This window comes from Vanrija pseudolonga, chromosome 3 (assembly GCF_020906515.1).
Source record: "Vanrija pseudolonga chromosome 3, complete sequence".
Taxonomy (NCBI): domain Eukaryota; kingdom Fungi; phylum Basidiomycota; class Tremellomycetes; order Trichosporonales; family Trichosporonaceae; genus Vanrija; species Vanrija pseudolonga.
In genome coordinates, this window is record NC_085851.1 from 2,576,588 (window position 1) to 2,593,895 (window position 17,308).

Consider the following 17,308-nt stretch of genomic DNA (forward strand, 5'->3'; position numbering starts at 1 on the left):
GATTGTGTGCTAATTGCCTTGCAGATGGACCCAACAAACCAGCGTTCAAGCGCGGTCAAAAGGTGACCGGGCACTTTGGACGAAACGACTACCACAGCAAGCAGTTCAAGCAGCTTCTTGATGCTTGCGGGTTGGAGTGGTGGAATGTGAGTGCACAGAAAGATTATCTTCGGCCTGTACTGAGCGCTCAGGCTCCGGGTGAAGCAGAGGCGGAACTCGCTTTGATGAACCGGCAAGGGAAAATCGATGCCGTTCTCAGCGACGATGTGGACACGCTTCTCTTTGGCGCCAAATGCATCATTCGCAAGTGAGTTGAATGGCAATGATCATCTCTAACAAATGCAGTAACTCTCCCACTTTGTCGGGGACGAAGTCGAACGCTACCCAGTCAGACCCGCGCCACTATGAGATGTTCACTACTTCGGGCATCCTCAAGCACTGGGATGCTGATAGCTCCGCCCTTACCACCGAGGATGATTTGCGGAGGGCGATGGTCTTGATCGCACTTCTTGGTGGCGGTGATTATGTCCCGGAGGGTGTGTTCCAGTTCGGTAAGTGACTCGGCTGAGCGTTCGGTTTGCTGATTGGCAGGGCCGAAGATCTCCCTTGGGCTGGCACATGCCGGTTGCGCAGATTTCCTGCGGCAGTACGAGAACGACGGATTGATCAGCGCAACTAGGCTAGACATCGCAAAGCGGCAGATCGAAGAGGAGCTTCGAACGAACGCCAGCGGGCATATCGGCCGTCGATACAAAACTCGCGCCGAAGCGCTGCAGACCACCAGCGGCAGCACAGTCTTTCCCTCAACATCCTTGGAGTCATATCTGAAGCCCGTGACCAGCGGGGCGGACCCGCTGAAGGGATGGCCGGGATTTGGCATTGGCTCTGCGACACAGACGCGCGGCCTCGCCAGGAACACCGGCCGAGGCGATCTCGAAGGAATGGCTCGCGCTTGCGAGACGTACTTTGAGTGGGGTACGCGAGAAGCGGTCTGTAAGAAGTTTGCTGGGGAGACTGTGAACCTCTTTGGTGCGGATATCGTCACCGCCGCTCGTCAGCGCCTCCTTGCGGTTGACAAGGGTTCGACACCACCCAGGCCAGCAAGGGCCCAAGCTCCACCAAGCCCTCCGGATGACACCACTTCGACATCCCGAATCACTTCTTTCTTCTCAAACTCATTGTCATCGTCGCGGCGCCTCCCCAAAGTCGACGGCAGCAAGCCTTCGTACATGAGCAAAATCCACTCTTCACGGAAGGAGCCCACCAATGACGACATTACAGAGTATCGACTGGCTTTCAGAATTGATTACTTTGCCGAACGTTGCCGATCTGCAATGGACGGCACCCGAGTAGACCCGTCTCTGCTCACTGCGACACAACGCAGTGCGATAGGTCTAGTCGAAGAGGCTCGCTCATCAGCTGATGCTGCACCCCTGAAAGAAGAAACCAGGGCGTGGATTGCCGACTATCTCCTGCAATCGGCATGGCCGGTCATCGTAGCCAGCTATACCGAGGAACTCGCGGCGAAAGCAGCAGCAAAGTCTGCGCCGAAGGGAAAGGGACGCACGAAGAAGACACAGGTTGCAAAGCCTCGGCCAGAGAACTCGGAGGCCTTTGTGGCCTTCTTCAAGTCGCCACAGAAGGCCTCGCTTGGCGCTACTGGCGCTACTCGGGGTTCTTCACGCACCCCGCCACGACGTAAGGACGGATCAGACTCCCTGCCTTCGCCCGCTTCGTCCGGCCGCGAGTCATCAGCAGCGCCGTCCGAGGAGCTGTCGCTCCCTCATCGGCGTGGCGGAAGGTCGAGGCCAGCTGCATCGTCCAGTCCTTCTCTGTTCTCCGATGCTCAGACACCTGAGAGGACAAGCCAGCCAGCTCGCAGCCGTCGACGAAGCACAACAGCCAAGTCAAACCAGACGGGATCAGCAGGGGACCCGATCACCATCGACTTGTCCTCCGACGAGGAGCCGACGCCTGTAGCACGGCGGAGATCACCACGGACGCTGTCTCGCAACGACTCACCAACTGTTGCTGCGTCCAGGATTCCGCGCCGGGTTGTCTCTCCTGCAGCCAGTGCTGCTCGAGCATTCTCTACCGCTTCAACCAGCACCCCGGATGCCCAGACTGCAGCTTTCGTGACCGGTCATGCTTCGTCCAAAGAGCTTGTGCTCTCGCCGGCAAGCTCCCAAGGGTCGCCTGTCACTCGATCTCAGACAAGGGCTGGACGGCTGAGTGCCTACAACTCTGTCGACCTCGATACCCCTGTTACTGCTCGTCGATCCCCGAGGTTGTCTGCTGCGGGCGGGGGCGCCAATACGACCTCCGCGACGACCCGGTCACCTCTGTCCTCTGTCGCCAACACCAGGACCGTCGCCACCCCGCCCAACCCTGCAAACCGGGCTCCATCGCCCACATTGTCAACGGCGACAACCGTTTCGCCAACTAGCTCCCGCCAGAGTTCTCGGGGATCGCCGATGTCAGTGTCGGTCGCCAGCTCGCGAGGGTCGCCGATGTCGATCTCGCCAGCGCCATCTCCCACCGGACGGCGCTCACCCCGTATCGCAGCTGTCGCTGCGGCATCCTCTCCTGCTAATCCTTCACCGGGTCGGGTTGCAGTAAGACCACGGTCAGTCCCGGATACTGGTTCAACGCCAACCGCATCTCGCCTTGCGGGATCCAATCGGCCCCGCACCTCTTCGTCATTAGCGACGTCGAGTCTCTCCCCGGCACCCGAGGCGCAGCTCCCCACGCCTACGAGGAAGTCTGCGAGGCCGCGACCAAGGACCAGCCAAGTTCAGGAGGCCACCCCGAGCGCCAGGACTAGCACCGGAGTGCTCGACAGCTATATCATCGCCCGCCCTCGACAGACGTCGGCGGCGAAGCCACCGAAGAAGACTACGCCGCGCAAGAAGCGCCCAAGCGTGCCGTACTACGTCGTCACTTCCGAGTCGGAAGACGTCGAATTTATTGACATGACGGCTCCACGGCCAAGCTAGCACCTCGAACCCGCCGGCATCCCCCTCCATAGCCATCTGAGCCTCGAGCTCGCAATCTTGTTCCGATAGCCTTGAGGGCCTCATCCTGTCAACGCATAGCTCAGAGTAACCAATACAATTCCCACGCATAGGACTATAGTCTCGTCCATGTAAGCATCACAATAGCATAGCCACCTGGCATTAGAACATCTAAATTGACATGACAACTCGGCCTACCGCGGAGGCGTGCTCGACCTCGACGCGCGCTCCTCCATCCTCTGGCGGACATTGCCCCACAGCCTACCCGCGCCATCACGCAGGCCCTCACCGACCTGGCCCAGGGCACCGCTCCCAAGCGAGAGATTACCCCCGACCTCGCCGGTGCCAGCGCGGTAGAGTCCCGATCCGCCTGCACCACCGACGCTGAGCTCGTACCCGCCCGCGCGGAGGTTGAGGCTTGGCCCGGCTGGAAGTGCAGGCGCCGGTATGGCGGCCGACGAGCCGGCAGGGAGGCTCGCGGGCGGCTGATAGACCGACTCGGGCCACGTCTCGGCCGCCTTGCTCACCGTCTCGAGGAAGGAGGCCGAGTTGTGGATCGTGCTCCCGCCCAGCAGGATACGGGTGCCGCCTGGCCCGCCGGCCGCGTCGCTCGCCAGGCGCTGGTTCAGGAGCGCGACAGCCGAGCTCTCCTCATACGTCGTGCCGCCGAGCATGAAGACGATGATGTCTTGCGGGCGCTGGGCGCGCGCGGCCTCGTCGCCGTCGATAAAGGGGTAGGATGTCTCCTTGAGCCTGCCTTTGAGGAGGAGGTCGAGCGTCTCGAGCAGGTGCGGCGTGTGCTGCGTGTACACGTTCTCGACGCCCTTGAGCCCCTTGAGGGCCGTCTTGCCGCGCGAGAAGAAGTTTTCGTTCATGAACAGGTCGTCCTGTCTCACGTCGGCGCCGGCAAAGTTGAGCATGACGTAGACGAGCCGCGCGCGGTCCGCGCCGACATTGTTCTTGATCAGCGCGTCGACGACGCCAGTGATCTGGTTGCCGTAGAACTTCTGGTATCGCAGCGCGTAGAGGATGGCGAGGCGCAGCTTGTTCGCTGCTGGCACCTTGGGCGAGGCGATGAGCGTCATGACGGAGCGCAGGTCGGCCTGGTGGCTTTCCTGTGACGCCAGACTCTGCTCGACCTCGGAGACGGCGAGCAGGTCGTCCCGCTCGACAATGCGGCTCAGCTCGCCGACAAGCGTGACGTGCTTGGACACGTTGCCTCCCAGCTTGCGGAACTCGGGGTACTCCTCGACGAACCGCTTCATGTCCGCGACCGTCTCGATGCGCGACGACGACACGTTGCCGATCGTCGAGCTCTTGGACGAGTAGTCGGTGACATACTGCGAGAGGTTGGCACCGAGGTCACCAAAGTTGGCGTAGAGGTTGTCGGCGAAGAACGGGTCCGACGACGCGTTGAGCACGAGATCCTGCCTGTCAGCGAAGCCAACACCACCACTCACCCTCAGCTCTCGCCGCTCCTCGCTGGGGATGTGGACGCGGCCGTTACTGATACCCAGCAGCTCGTGCACCATGGCCTCATAGGTCCACTGCGACAGCAGCGGGGTGACGGGGTCGTTGCGGCGGTCGAGGATCAGGAGGAGCGGGGTCGGTCCGGCAGTGGACCTGAACTCGAACAGGTCGCGATATGGCGCGTGGTTGAGCGCGCCGTGCACGTCCTGCGCGAGGCGGTACCCTGCCGCGCTCATGCGCTCCCACCGGATCACGGGGCGCTTCTTCAGGCTGAGGAGGACCGAGAGGATCGCGCGCGCGTGGTTGTCGAGCACGGGCGGCGGGATGTCGTCCGGCGGAGGGAGGTACAGCGGTGGCTGGGCTCGTCAGCGCCTGTGGATGCTGCAATGGAACGTACGTTGGGCGGCCCGGCACCGCCGTCTGCCAGCGCGTCCTGCGTGAGTGTGAAGAGTGATGGGTTCTGCGCGAGGTAGTCGGCGAAGAACTCCTGCACCTCCTTGACGACCTCGAACTCGTCCACCGTGGCCATCTCCTCGATCTGGCTCTTCTGCAGCACATTGGAGAAGACTGGGGTCAGCGAGGTAGTGGGAGGCCACGTACACAGCCAGTAGCCGCCGTATCTTGGCTTTGCGAGCTCCTGCTTTATGAGCTCGACCGACCTGTCGGTCGGCGCCAAGAAGGCGATGCAGTTGAGGTGCGACAGCGCTTCTCTTGACGCGCTGGATGGTTAGACTAGCATGCTGCGGGGAGCCTCACTTGTCTATCCTGTCGGTCAGGTACACCTCATGCGATAGCAGTTCAGACTGCGTCGTGACGAGCGACACGATTGGCGTCTGGGGGTGTTAGATGGGAATGGATCACCGTGGTAGTCGTCACCTACCGTGTGTGCGTCGAGCAGCAGCACCTTCATGCCCGGCACCTCTGTGATCATCTTGAGCACATAGGTCTGGACTGCTTTTAACACGTCCATGGTGGGCAGAGGTGCGTTGTTGGAGAGGCGACGACGATGGATATCTTTGAGAGAGACGGTTGTCGTGTTCGTTGGAGGTGGAGGACCCCGCGTCATAGGGCCATCTCGGTGGCAGCTGGCACCCAATTCGGCCCTCGCACACGCCATCTCCCACTCCACATGTACAACTCGCTTGCGACAATCTCAACAGCACCTCGATTTACTTGGCTTCATTTCATTCAAGGCTATGGGAATAGATGAACTACACTACACCATGCCTGTTTTCACTCCACCGCATCGCGCAATTAACAAGTGTTACCACCCATTCGCTGCTGATGCCACAACACAAGGAATCGTCATTTAGACGGTGCCCGAGGCCTCGATCTTGATCTCGGCCTTGGTCTTGCCAGACTGCGAGCCGAGCGACTCGATCTTCTGGACGAGGTCCTTGCCCTCAACGACCTCACCGAAGACGACGTGCTTGCCGTCGAGCCACGAGGTGACAACGGTGGTGATGAAGAACTGCGAGCCGTTGGTGTTGGGGCCGGCGTTGGCCATCGAGAGGAGGAAGGGGCGGTCGTGGCGGAGCTTGAAGTTCTCGTCGGCGAACTTCTCGCCGTAGATCGACTTGCCGCCAGTGCCGTTGTGGCCTAATGAATGGGTCAGAATTGTGGCGCTACGAACGTGGGGGCAGAATACGCACGGGTGAACTGAAAGGAGGGTCAGCGCTCAACTCGCAAAACAAATAGATCAACTCACGTCACCGCCCTGGAGCATGAAGTCGGGGATGACACGGTGGAATCCCGAGCCGGCGTAGCCGTAGCCCTTCTCGCCGGTAGCGAGGGCACGGAAGTTGGCGGCAGTCTAAAGGGGTGGGTCAGCTTTGTGGCTCCTTCGACGGAGTCCTCGGCTCGTCGAGCGCCAGAGAACTCGCTCAAAGGCTAACCTTGGGGACAACGTCGTCGCTGGGCGCTGGTTAGCACTGTGGCAGCGGCTCCAAAGTGCCACAAGGCACCATTTCACTCACTAGAGCTTGAAGACGATGCGGCCAGCGGGCTGCTTGCTACAAACGCGTCAGAGATGTCACAAACGAGCCGGGAACGCGCATAAACGCGCGGAAACGCACTTGATGCTGATGTCGAAGTAGGCGTTGGGGGCGCTGCGACGTCAGAGAGAGCACAGAGAAGAGTGTAGAGGACTTACGACATCTTGGAGGCTGTGGTGGAAGAGGTTGAGACGAAACGACGAAGGAATGACATGGTTGGCGGGATCAAATGAGCGTGCGGGCGATGGTGATTGTGTGCAGCAGACAGATGATTGGGAGACTGGTGAGTTTGAGTCGCGAAGGATGGGAGGCCAGCGTAGATACTCACAAGTTGTTTGGTTGTTGGGGTTGAAGAGAGGAAGTGTGTAATGTGAAGAGGGAAAGTTAGGGGGTGGGGGGGAGGGTGTCGCTGAGAAGGCGGTGGAACTGCAGCAGGGCAGGGGTGGGCGCCAGCGTGTCATCGCACCAAACGAACGCGACGGAACATGGGCCGTCTGCACGTCATCGGGTCCTCGGGACGGAATCAAATTCTATCAATCGGCGTTATCCACGTGGTAGTTGTGGCCGTGCTAGCGTGGCGCGTGGCGGACCGAGGCAAATGGAGTGACAGCGCATGATAGCCGTCTTGACGATCTCCAACGCCGACACCGACGCCGACGCCGAAGCTGCTACTGACGTTAAATCACTAAGGTGGTCAAGCACTGAGCGAAAAAACTGCATCATTAACGCTGACATGACCCGATCAGGCCTGCGATATGGTCATGGACGAGCCCGACGGTGCAGGATGGGCGATTGCCAGCAGTCTGATCTCCTCCCCCTGCTTCCCCCATTTTGGTACCCAGTGAGTGCGGCGTGCTGATGATGCTATTTACTCATTTACTGAACCCATCTTACCTTCCTCAATCATTCTTCCTCGGCAAGGGATCAGCCAAGGACCATATGGGTCGCTGGAGGGTCGCTCGGCGTGTTCGTTCAGCTGTGGCGGCTCGTGGTTGCGGCTCATTCGGCCACCATGGCTGATGAACTCCATCATGAGTCCCTCGTACATGGCCTTCTGGAGCTCTTCCTCCCCCCCGGCAGCCCCCTCGCCGAACACATACCCGTCCCCTTGCAGCTCGCGGAGAAGGGCTTGGGAGCGCGCCGCCGCCACAACTTCGCCGGCCTTCCGCGCTCGCAGCCAGCTTGGCTTCCACGGCCTCCTTGAGACCCGCGGGCAGCTCGACGAGAACCAGGCGAGAGACAGGAAGGTTGCCCACGCTGTCCGAGTAGTGACGACGGGCGGTGTCCGTCGCCAGGCCGTGGTTGAGGGCGATCTTCGCCCTCCGAGCCAAAGGCAACGGCAGTAATGTTGCCTATGCCGTACCGAAAGTTGAGCGGCTTCGCAGAGGGGAGGCCGCACTCGGCGCCAAGGCACCTGAGCTTGATTTCGAGCTCTGACGCGGTCAGCGGCGTCCCGCTGAAGGCGAAGGCCCGATCCCAGCACGGGAAGAGGGGCCTTCCCTTCGGGTCGTCAAGGTAGAACTCCGCCGCGTCCGACCGAAGAAACGCGTCCATGTCCTTGATGAGTTTTCGACCACGTCGTGTCCGGGCGTACAACACCCCCTCGTGGATGAGTTGGGGGATGATGCTCGTGGCGAGCTCAAGCTGAATGTTGCCGAGCTTCTCCACTGCCGTGAGGTATGGCTTGAACTCGACACCGGCCGTGTGGTCGGCGTCGTGGTTCTTGAGGGTGGTAAGGTTGAGCTCGATGTCGTAGTAGCCCCTCCGCTGCTGGTGGATTGCGACGTCGGACAGCTTGAAGTGCCGTGACGTCGACAGCCGCATTTCCGGCACCCAGCTACCGGTTCGCGCACCCGTCACCAGGTCTACCTAGCATCTTGAGCTCCAGTCGGCGTGTCAGGACCGTGCCCTCGCCAGCACCCCATGGCTCGTAGCCTTTCTGGAATCGGTGGAGGCCGAGGTCCCTGATGCTGCTGTTGACCCATAGGTCCTGCACGAGGTGCCGCAGGGAGTCAGACTTGTCGCCGTTGCGCCCATCAAGGACGTGCTGGCGGTCGCTGGCGACGATGTGCTCCTTGGTGAGCTTGAGAAGGGCCCAGCCCTGGAGCCCCTTGGCCTTGACGTAGTCTCCGTCACCCTTGGGCATCAACTCCAACCTAAAGTGGAGGAAGCAGGTGATGGCGTCTGCCAGTTCCCGCGACTCTGCCGCGTCGAACGCGAACTTTGGGGCGTCGTCTATTGGGGAACTCGACGAGGTGCACTGCTGCGCGCCGAGGGTCGAACGCTAGGCGAGGCTGAGCGGGCTAGGTAGGTACTTGGCTGCGTGCTCCTTGGCGTCCGTGTAGGCCAGCTGCCTGGCGAGAGGCCATGCCCCTGTACCCGCCAACAGTCGACACCTGCACCCGCCAACAGTCGACACCTGCACCCGCCAACTATGGACAACTGCACCCGTCGTCGACGCTCTATGCCGGATACCTCACCCGTGTCCACACCTGGTGATGGCGCTTTCATACGTTTCGACGCCTCCCCGATACCGCCGACGACACCGCACCCGCGCCCGCACCCGTTCTCGGATAGCCACATATTCACTCGCCTCGGTGCCGCAACCAGACCTGTACCCGGGCAGACACCTGTATTCGATCGTGCTATCTTATCTCGTAGCTCGCTTCCCACTCCCGCAGATCGTCAGGCAGGAGCACGCTGTGCTCGCACTCACCTCGATGCTGCACCCGCCGCACCTGTGCCTGCACCCGTTAACTTAACGTTCAGACCCACGCCTGCACCTGTTCGTTGGCACCTGGGCACGCAACTGAAGTCATACGTGATCACTTCGCTCGTTGCACGCTGGCCCTCTGGCCGCTCTTACAGTGCGCTGACCTCGATGAGACAACTGCGCTTGCACCCGTCCTCGCACCCGTCGCTCTCGCGCACCCGCCGCCGACGCCACCCACACACGGCCTGCACCCGTCCACACATCCGCTGAAGTTGACACCGCACCCACGCCCTGGCACACAAAAACGAAACGGAGTCTATCCTCTCTCTCTTTCATCAACTCTCTCTCTCTCTCTCTCTTCCATCCACTCTCCCTGTTTGCCAGAGCACCTACGCCAAACAGTCACCCTCCCCACCCCTCCTGGCTCGCGGCCAGACGCAGTTGTGGAGTCTGCGACCCCGCTGCTTCTGGAACCGGTGTCCCCCCGACCCCCCCCCCCCCCCACCCCCCACGCAGTTGTGGAGTCCGCGACCCCGCTGCTTCTGGAACCGGTGTCTCCCCCCTACCTGTTACAACCAGCGTCCCGTCGGACCGACGAGCCCGCCCTCGAGGCGTACGGCTCTCCGTCCGGGGTCACCCGGCCATCCACCATTGCGGTGCGCAGTGCAGGTGACCTCACAATAAACGACGGAGACGTGCGCTGTACAGGCGACCCCTCTCACCTCTCCTTTGCCAACGACGGGAACCACCCGTCCGTGGACTGCCGCACACCCCTCCTCGCCCCTTGCCTCACTTGCCGCCGAGTGTGATCACTCACCTCCGCGCTGCGCTGGTGCCCATACCCACCGACCCTCGGCACCGGCCGCTATACCCCTGTTACACCCGCCACTACACCACCTGTATTGCTTCGGCGCTGTGACCGCCCCCGCACCCGTCACAAGGCCGCACCCGCCGCTCACCCGCTCCTGCACCCGCTCCTGCATACTGCCTCGGCACCGCACCCGCCACTGCACCTTGTGGCGTGCCACATCGTTACTGCTTGCGCCCGCGCCTTCGCCTCGACGTCCAACCCGTCGTCTCACCGGCGCCCGATATCCACGCAGTCCTCAGAATCCACTCGACGCTGCAAGCGGCCTGGGAGCGTGCACTTGTCCTGGCATCTCCCGCTGCACCCCTGCACCCGCCACCGCACTCGCCGAAGCTCGACACTGCACCCGTCACTGCACCCGCGACTGCACCCGCGACTGCACCCGCGACTGCACCCGCCAAGGCCTGACGCTGCACCCGCCGCACCCGCGCCTACAGACGTCCGCGGACCCTCGAACTGGGTTGCGTCTGCACCCAGACAGGCCAATGCAGCCCCACCTGGGCACCTGTCTCCCTGTGCGCTACCCCCTCTGGCCGCCCTCGAGCCCTTGCTCTCGTGCTCACCTCGATGGCACAGCCGTACCTGCACCCGTCAGAGAACTAAGTCTCCTCACGCACCTGGGCACCGAATTGCGTCGAGGCTGCACCCGCGCACCCGCGCACCCGCAGACCTCCTTTCCACAACGATGTGCCAACTCACTCGGCTCGAAACTGCACACGCGCCTGCACCCGTCCACTCGCCCATCGTCACTCGCGCACTCACTCACTTGCCTCTACGCCACACCCAAGCCCGCACCTGTTCATGCACCCGCGTTCGCACCCGTTGTTGAACCCATTGCTGCGCCCGTCGCTGCACCCGTTGCTGCTGCACCCCTTGTGGCACCTGGTGGGTGGCTGCGCCACCTCGGTGCCGTTGCGCCTGCGCTCGCGAATTCGACTCAGCGTCCCACCCGCCCCCTCATCAGCACCTACACCCAGCACAGTCCTTGCTGTCCGCGCGACGCCGCCCACTCAACAGGTGGGCGCACCCGTCGAAGCTCGACGCTGCACCCGCCAAAGCCCAATACCGGAGGCTGCACCCGTGCACCCGTCGATGGCTCGACGCTGGTCCTGGCACCACGCTGCACCCTTGCACCCGCGCACCCGTCGATGATGGCAGGCACGTGATGTGGCGTGTGGCATAAATGGGGAAACGAAGTGCAACCTCTCTCTCCTCTGTCCACTCTCCCTCTCCGCCAGCGCACCTACACCAGCTCGATCTCGACGCTCCACTCGAGCACCCGCCGACGACTCAACACTGCACCCGCGCACCCGCGCACCCGTGCACCCGTCGCCGACTCGATGCTGCCTGCACCTGTCGACGACTCGACGCTGCACCCACGCACCCGTCAACGACTCCACGCTGCACCCGTTAAGACTGGACGCTGCACCCGTCGACCATGCACCCGCGCAACGACTCGACGCTGCACCCGTGCACCCGTTGAGCACTCGACGCTGCACCCGTGCACCCGTTAACGAATCGATGCTGCACCATTTGAGACTGGACGCTGCACCCGTTGAGACTTGTGCCCGGTGCACTCACTCTGCTCGTCACGCCGCCTCCACTGCACAGGCGCAACTGCTGCCACACTCCGACCACGGGCGAAGGATCGTCGCTCTTACAGTTCACGGGAAGTAGAACCAGCTGCAGCGAACGTTACTGCCGCTGCTTGGGGAGTTGTGTCGCGCTAGCACGACGAGGAGTCGGGAAGAGTCGCTGATTCCTTAAGAGTTGAAGGCTGCTCCATCTGCCAGGCCGCGGTTTCGTCTCTTCTGGGTACTGGGGGACTTGGGGTACCCGAGGTACCCCAGATATAGTCGCAGGAGGGCATGGATGCCAGGAGGTCAGCTACACATGCTTCATGCCCAGCGACAACATGTCTGAAGACACAGAGGACCAGCTGGGAGCCAAGGGATTGTCAGCACCTCCGCCCGCTCCATCTGGTCGACACCTCACTTGCTACATATATCCGGCGAGGTCGTGTCAACGTCGAACCCGCCACCACACTGGCGCCTCCACACCGAGCTGCCACCATTCAGTGTCAACTCACCTCGAGGAACTGCTCAACTGTGGGGGACAGGTTCAAGTCCCCTCCCCCAGGTACCGTGGCGGACTATGCAGCCGCCCACGACACGCTGCAAGGGATGCGCGCCGCTCTCCCCGTGCTCCTCGACCCGCCGTCGACCTTGACCTCCAAGGCCCACTTCGCACGATTCTGTGTGGCCAGGGGGCGCAAGCGTTCGGTTCGTGGACAGCTGGTGCCCCCTCTCCATGTGGTCGGAACCTCACTTCCTAAATATTTCAGCGTGGCCGAACTATGCCAAGACGCAGAATTGCGCGACTTGTGCATTCTGGGGAGGATGTGTGTCATTTGAATGCATTTTGTTGGGATAAACAACCTGGCTATCTAGAGGATCACTGGCACCTTTTTGCGCAACTCTCCAAATACCTACACAATTGCTACAGAAACAACCGTGGCTAACAAGGCATACTTTCTTGGCCACTGGCGCCAGTGATGGGAACGGCATGACCCCGAGTGGTTAGCACCTACCTACCACACGACTTGGGAACCACTAATGTGTGTCTGTGTCTGTGCATGTGTTTGCGTGTCCGTGGCAGTGGAACGAACCTGCCGTGTCCCTAGGAACGCAAGGCGACCCACCCTCCTCTCCCCTCCTGGCTCCGCCAGACGCGGTCGTGGAGTCTTCGACCCCGTTGCTACTGAAACCGCTCCTGAAACTGCTGCCGCACCCGTCGCGGCGCCGCACCCGCCACTGCACCCGCCGCTGAACGCGTACTGACTCGCCGCTGCACCCGCGCTACACCTGCTGGCTGTGCCACACCAGCGCGCTTCGCACCTGCGCCCGCCCCTTCGCCTTGACGTCGAGCCCGCCGCCACACTGGCGCCGGCACCCCACGCCGTCCTCATCATGCGCTGGACACCTCACGCTGTACTGGAGGAGGCACCTGTGCTTGCACCCGCGCCTGCACCCGCTCACGCTGCCACCGACGCCCAATGCCGCACCTGCTCCTGCACGCGTCGATGGCCTGTCTTTGAGAGTCGACACTCTGCCTGCTGATTTGACACGGCTTCCTGCTTCTTTAGCTGCACCAGTTACTTGACGATACGCTACACCCGTCGACGACTCGAGGGTGCACCCGTCAAAACATGCGCTTCGCCCATTCTCAACGCTCAACGTTGTACCCACCACTTCATAGACACTGCTTCAACGCTGAGCCTGTCGCTGAGCCGGTATGTACTGCCACAGCCCCGCACCCAAGTCTGCACCCGTTCACGCACCGTGCCCGCACCCGTTACTGCAACTGGTGGCTATGCCACATCCACGCGCTTCGCGCCTGCGCCAACGCCTTCGCCTCGACGTCGGACCCGCCGCCACGCCGGCGCCTGCTCCCCGCCCAGTCCCCAGTGTCCGCTCGACGCCTCACGCTACACCGGAGCGTGCACCTGTCCTTGTAACTGCTGCTGCACCTGATACAGCGCCGAACCCGTCCCTGCACCCGTCGAAGCTCAAAGCCGGACGCTGCATTCCGCAGCGCGGTCATAAATCAATGGAATGAATCTGCCCAGAAACAACATTGACGAGACTCGCCACACTGACGACGATTTGTGTATGCGGAGGCGGTGCGAACGTTCCATGAACCCCCAGCGTAATGAAAGAGGACCAAAAGAGGCCCCACTCACACACACACAAAAGGAGACCAACCCTACTCCCCGAACCCGTTGTCCCACCCCTGGGCTCCGGATTCTTGTTCGTCACGGGCTCGAACCGTGCACCTGTTTGCTCCAGAGAAGGAGAAACAGGAAGCCAACTGCTGTCGTCACCGCTGTGCTAGCGGGTGCGATGCTGGCGGGTGCGATTCTGACGGGTGCGAGATATGCTGACGGGTGCGAGATATGCTGGCGGGTGCAGTATGTCGGCGGGTGCGATTCTAACGGGTGCGACGTGCTGGCGGGTGCGATCCGCTAACGGGTGCGGTACGCTGATGGATGCGCATGCTGGCAAGTGCGATGCTGGCAGCGGCTTCGAGGAACTATGCCCGCATGCAGACAACGCGGATCTCGTGGAGGGCGCTCACTGGCGTTGTGCCACAGGTGTTATGTGCCACAAGGCGTTCGTAACAATTGGGTGACCATGGCGCCTCGGCCCCTGTGGCTATGCATGTGGTAGTTCCGTTCTATTAAGCTTCGGTGTGTGATCTTGCACCTATTAAACAAAAGGCACACCCCTAGTGCTTCTTGATGCCCCCGCCCTTGAACTGGTAGTAATGTGGCCTGGGGTGGTCAGCTTACACTAGCGCTTGCGACAGCTGCACTCACGCAAGCTCGACGAGCCACTCCTCTTCGACGACGGTCAAGTCCCGCATGAAGCTCTTGGTCGTCTCGAGCACCTCGTGGAAGATGACCCAGCCGGTGCTGGGCTGGCGGGTGAACATGACGGACGAGGGGTGGACGTGGAGGATCTGGGGTGTGTGAGCTGTGAGAACCCAGAATCTGCGAAGCTCTACTCACTGCCCCTTCCCGTGCTGTGCGATATGTCCCGTCTGGCAACATGCGCGCGGCGTTCTGAGGTGTCAGCTATGTACCGCATATACTTCAGCTCACCTTGAAGTAGCCCGACACGAGACACTTGCGCAGCCGCACCGCGTCGCCAGAGCAACTGACCACCGGGATACCAAACCTGTCGAGATACTTTTTCAGCTGTTTCCGGATAGACACGGCTCGCGACAGCGCCTTGAAGTTGAGCCGGTGGTTGCCGCACCACGACTTGTCGCGCTGGCCATAGCGAATGAACGCGTTGTACGCTGGGGTGAGCTCGACCCACGCTCACTAGCTCACTCACCATTCAACAGCGTAATGTGATCACCCTCCTCGGCGGTAAACTTGCGCCGCTCAATCTCAGCCATGGCCTCGCGCATGCCTCCCTGCGGCAGGATGAACACGTTCTGCACCGCCGTCATGGCTGCAATTGTGAGGATCTCCTCGCCACATCTAAAGTCGAACGAGTTGAGGAGCTGGGCGTGTGAGTGGGGACAACGTCGCGGGGTCACTCACAATCGTCGCCATCATTGGGTCCAACGGCAGCTCGGCCATTCGCTCGCCGAGAGGCTTGGTCAAGTGTCCGTCGTCGTCAATCGCCTTGAGCGAGTACAGGAACTCGAGAGCACGAATCATCATGTCGCTTGGCGGGGGGCTCATAAAGTCGAACTTGGCCACATTGTCGATGCCAAGAGCCTTGAGCTGGAGAACGTACATGCTGATGTCGGAGCGGACGAGTTCTGGCGGCGTCGTGATCGGCATCGCAGAGTATGGGTTGGTCGTGGGCAGCACGGACGCGGGGTACAGCCTGAAGCACTTGCCGGCGGACGTACGGCCTGCTCGTCCCGCACGCTGGTTGGCCGAGGCCAATGAGCAGGGCGTGACGGTGAGCACGTCCATTGCTGTCCGTGGGTTGAACGTTTTCAACTGGGCGTCAGGGGTGTTCTTGCTGCAAACCTACCTTGACAAAGCCAGAGTCGACGACATACTTGATCCCGTCGATGGTGACACTCGCCTCGGCGATATTTGTGGCGAAGATGACTTTGCGTGTGTCCCGTGGTGGTGGGTCAAAGATGATCTCCTGTTCTTCAGGCGGGAGGGTGGCGTAGAGTGGCAGGGCGAGGATCTTTGGCGCGCCGCGGGGTAGTCTGAGAGTTAGAAACCAAGCGAGTCTCACTAACTCACGTTTCCATCCTGTCAGCCAGCTGCTGGATCGCCCCGTCAATCTCATCTCGACCCGTTAGGAACACGAGCACATCGCCCGCCGGCTCCTTGAGATGGATGTCATACACCGTGTCCACTGCGGCCTGGACGTAGTCGACGACGGGCTCCTTGCGGTAGCACACCTCGACGGGGAACATGCGGCCCTCGAGGCTGACGACTGGGAGGTGAGCGCGTGGAGTTGGCTGAACACCTACTGGTCGCGTCGTCTTTTGACCTGTCCGTCCCGTCCGAATTTGTGTTGAAGTACTCGAAGAAGTCCTCGCTGTGGGGTCAGTGGCTAGTTACAGTGTCACATCAGACAGCCACTCACGCATCGATCGTCGCCGACGAGATGATAACGCGCAGCTCCGGACGCTTCTTCATAATCTTCTTCAGTAAGCCCAACAAGAGGTCGGTGTATGCACCCCGCTCGTGCGCCTCATCAATCTGGCGTCAGCCTTCCCCCGACCAGCTATCTACTCACCATCACCACGCTGTACTTGCTCAACAGCGGGTCCTGCATACACTCGCGGAAGAGCATCCCGTCCGTGAGGTACTTTATTCTTGTGCGCGTGGGGTTGCTGAGGTCCTCAAAGCGGATGGTATACCCCACCTCGTCGCCGAGCACGCTGCCGACTTCCTCGGCAACGCGCGTCGCGACCGAGGTCGCAGCGACCCTTCGGGGCTGGGTACATGCCACCACGCGGGACTCGGACGTCCACCCTGCTTCGTGGAGGTACTGTGGGATCTCTAGCGCCGGGGTCAGCTCAACGCCCCTTCCTTCCTTCCCTCGCTGCACTTACGAGTCGACTTTCCGCTGCCCGTCTGCCCGACGACAATGACAACCTGGTACCGCTCTACACACCAGAGCAGCTTGGCTCGGTGCTTGTAGATTGGCAGCCGCGCCCGCTGCGCCTCGAGGCTGAGGTTGGCGAGCTTGGAGCTCGACGCGACGATCGTGCCTTCGTTCTCCGTCTCACGGTCCAGCGACGAGCCTGGGGGGGTCAGCGGTGCCGTCGGGGCCAACTCACCTGGAGCCACGGCGCCGGGCTTCCAGAACTGTAACGGCGGCATGGTGGTGCACAATGTGGTCGAGGTCGGAAGGGCCGATGTTGTTGACAAGGGTGTGATGTAGCCTGGACCTCGTCGACTTTGTGGTCGGTGCCGCTGCTCCGCTGCCGCGATGCCGTCGGTGACATCCGCGTATTTGGCCCTCCCTTGTAGTCTGGGCGAGGCACCCGCGCCCCGCCCCCGCCTTATCTTCCGGTGGAGGACTGTTTCGGCAAATGAAGTGGTGCCCAACGACGAGTTCCCATTCGACGTCATCCACACGCTTAGCCCGATTCCTATCTTTTGAGAATCTGGGAACTGGAATCGGGCGGAGAGGACAAGCATGGGTCACAAGGCGCCAACAGAGGGGGGCGAGGTGGGGCTGAAAGCTCTCTGCTC

The 17,308-nt window shown here is 61.5% G+C and overlaps 4 protein-coding genes across 4 annotated transcripts; all 4 read right to left on the minus strand.

Annotated features, from left to right (window-relative positions):
* Positions 1-3,135: 3,135 nt before the first annotated feature.
* On the minus strand, positions 3,136-5,503 carry Vps45 (Vacuolar protein sorting-associated protein 45). Its single transcript, XM_062771105.1, has 6 exons — positions 5,365-5,503; positions 5,241-5,317; positions 5,085-5,203; positions 4,882-5,051; positions 4,475-4,840; positions 3,136-4,441 (listed from the first exon to the last, which is right to left on the minus strand). The coding sequence occupies exons 1-6, from the start codon at positions 5,452-5,454 to the stop codon at positions 3,209-3,211; spliced, it is 2,055 nt and encodes a 684-aa protein (XP_062627089.1). The 5' UTR covers positions 5,455-5,503; the 3' UTR covers positions 3,136-3,208.
* Positions 5,504-5,793: 290 nt separating this feature from the next.
* Positions 5,794-6,867, minus strand: ppi1 (Peptidyl-prolyl cis-trans isomerase; the record flags this gene model as incomplete). The annotated part of the gene is made up of 8 exons (XM_062771106.1): positions 6,807-6,867; positions 6,637-6,758; positions 6,560-6,592; positions 6,461-6,496; positions 6,380-6,398; positions 6,193-6,297; positions 6,137-6,143; positions 5,794-6,083 (listed from the first exon to the last, which is right to left on the minus strand). The coding sequence occupies exons 2-8, from the start codon at positions 6,690-6,692 to the stop codon at positions 5,794-5,796; spliced, it is 546 nt and encodes a 181-aa protein (XP_062627090.1). The 5' UTR covers positions 6,693-6,758; positions 6,807-6,867.
* A 963-nt stretch (positions 6,868-7,830) lies between these two features.
* On the minus strand, positions 7,831-8,624 carry LOC62_03G004587 (uncharacterized protein; the record flags this gene model as incomplete). Its single annotated transcript, XM_062771107.1, is given in 3 exon segments — positions 7,831-7,855; positions 7,878-8,315; positions 8,332-8,624. 3 exon segments carry the CDS (start codon positions 8,622-8,624, stop codon positions 7,831-7,833), a joined length of 756 nt encoding a protein of 251 aa, XP_062627091.1.
* A 5,642-nt stretch (positions 8,625-14,266) lies between these two features.
* DHX35 (putative ATP-dependent RNA helicase DHX35) lies at positions 14,267-16,941 on the minus strand. Its single transcript, XM_062771108.1, has 13 exons — positions 16,891-16,941; positions 16,663-16,854; positions 16,344-16,609; positions 16,191-16,306; positions 16,075-16,142; positions 15,842-16,037; positions 15,618-15,804; positions 15,173-15,583; positions 14,961-15,132; positions 14,723-14,922; positions 14,630-14,683; positions 14,438-14,580; positions 14,267-14,392 (listed from the first exon to the last, which is right to left on the minus strand). The coding sequence occupies exons 1-13, from the start codon at positions 16,931-16,933 to the stop codon at positions 14,347-14,349; spliced, it is 2,094 nt and encodes a 697-aa protein (XP_062627092.1). The 5' UTR covers positions 16,934-16,941; the 3' UTR covers positions 14,267-14,346.
* Between the last annotated feature and the right edge of the window lie 367 nt (positions 16,942-17,308).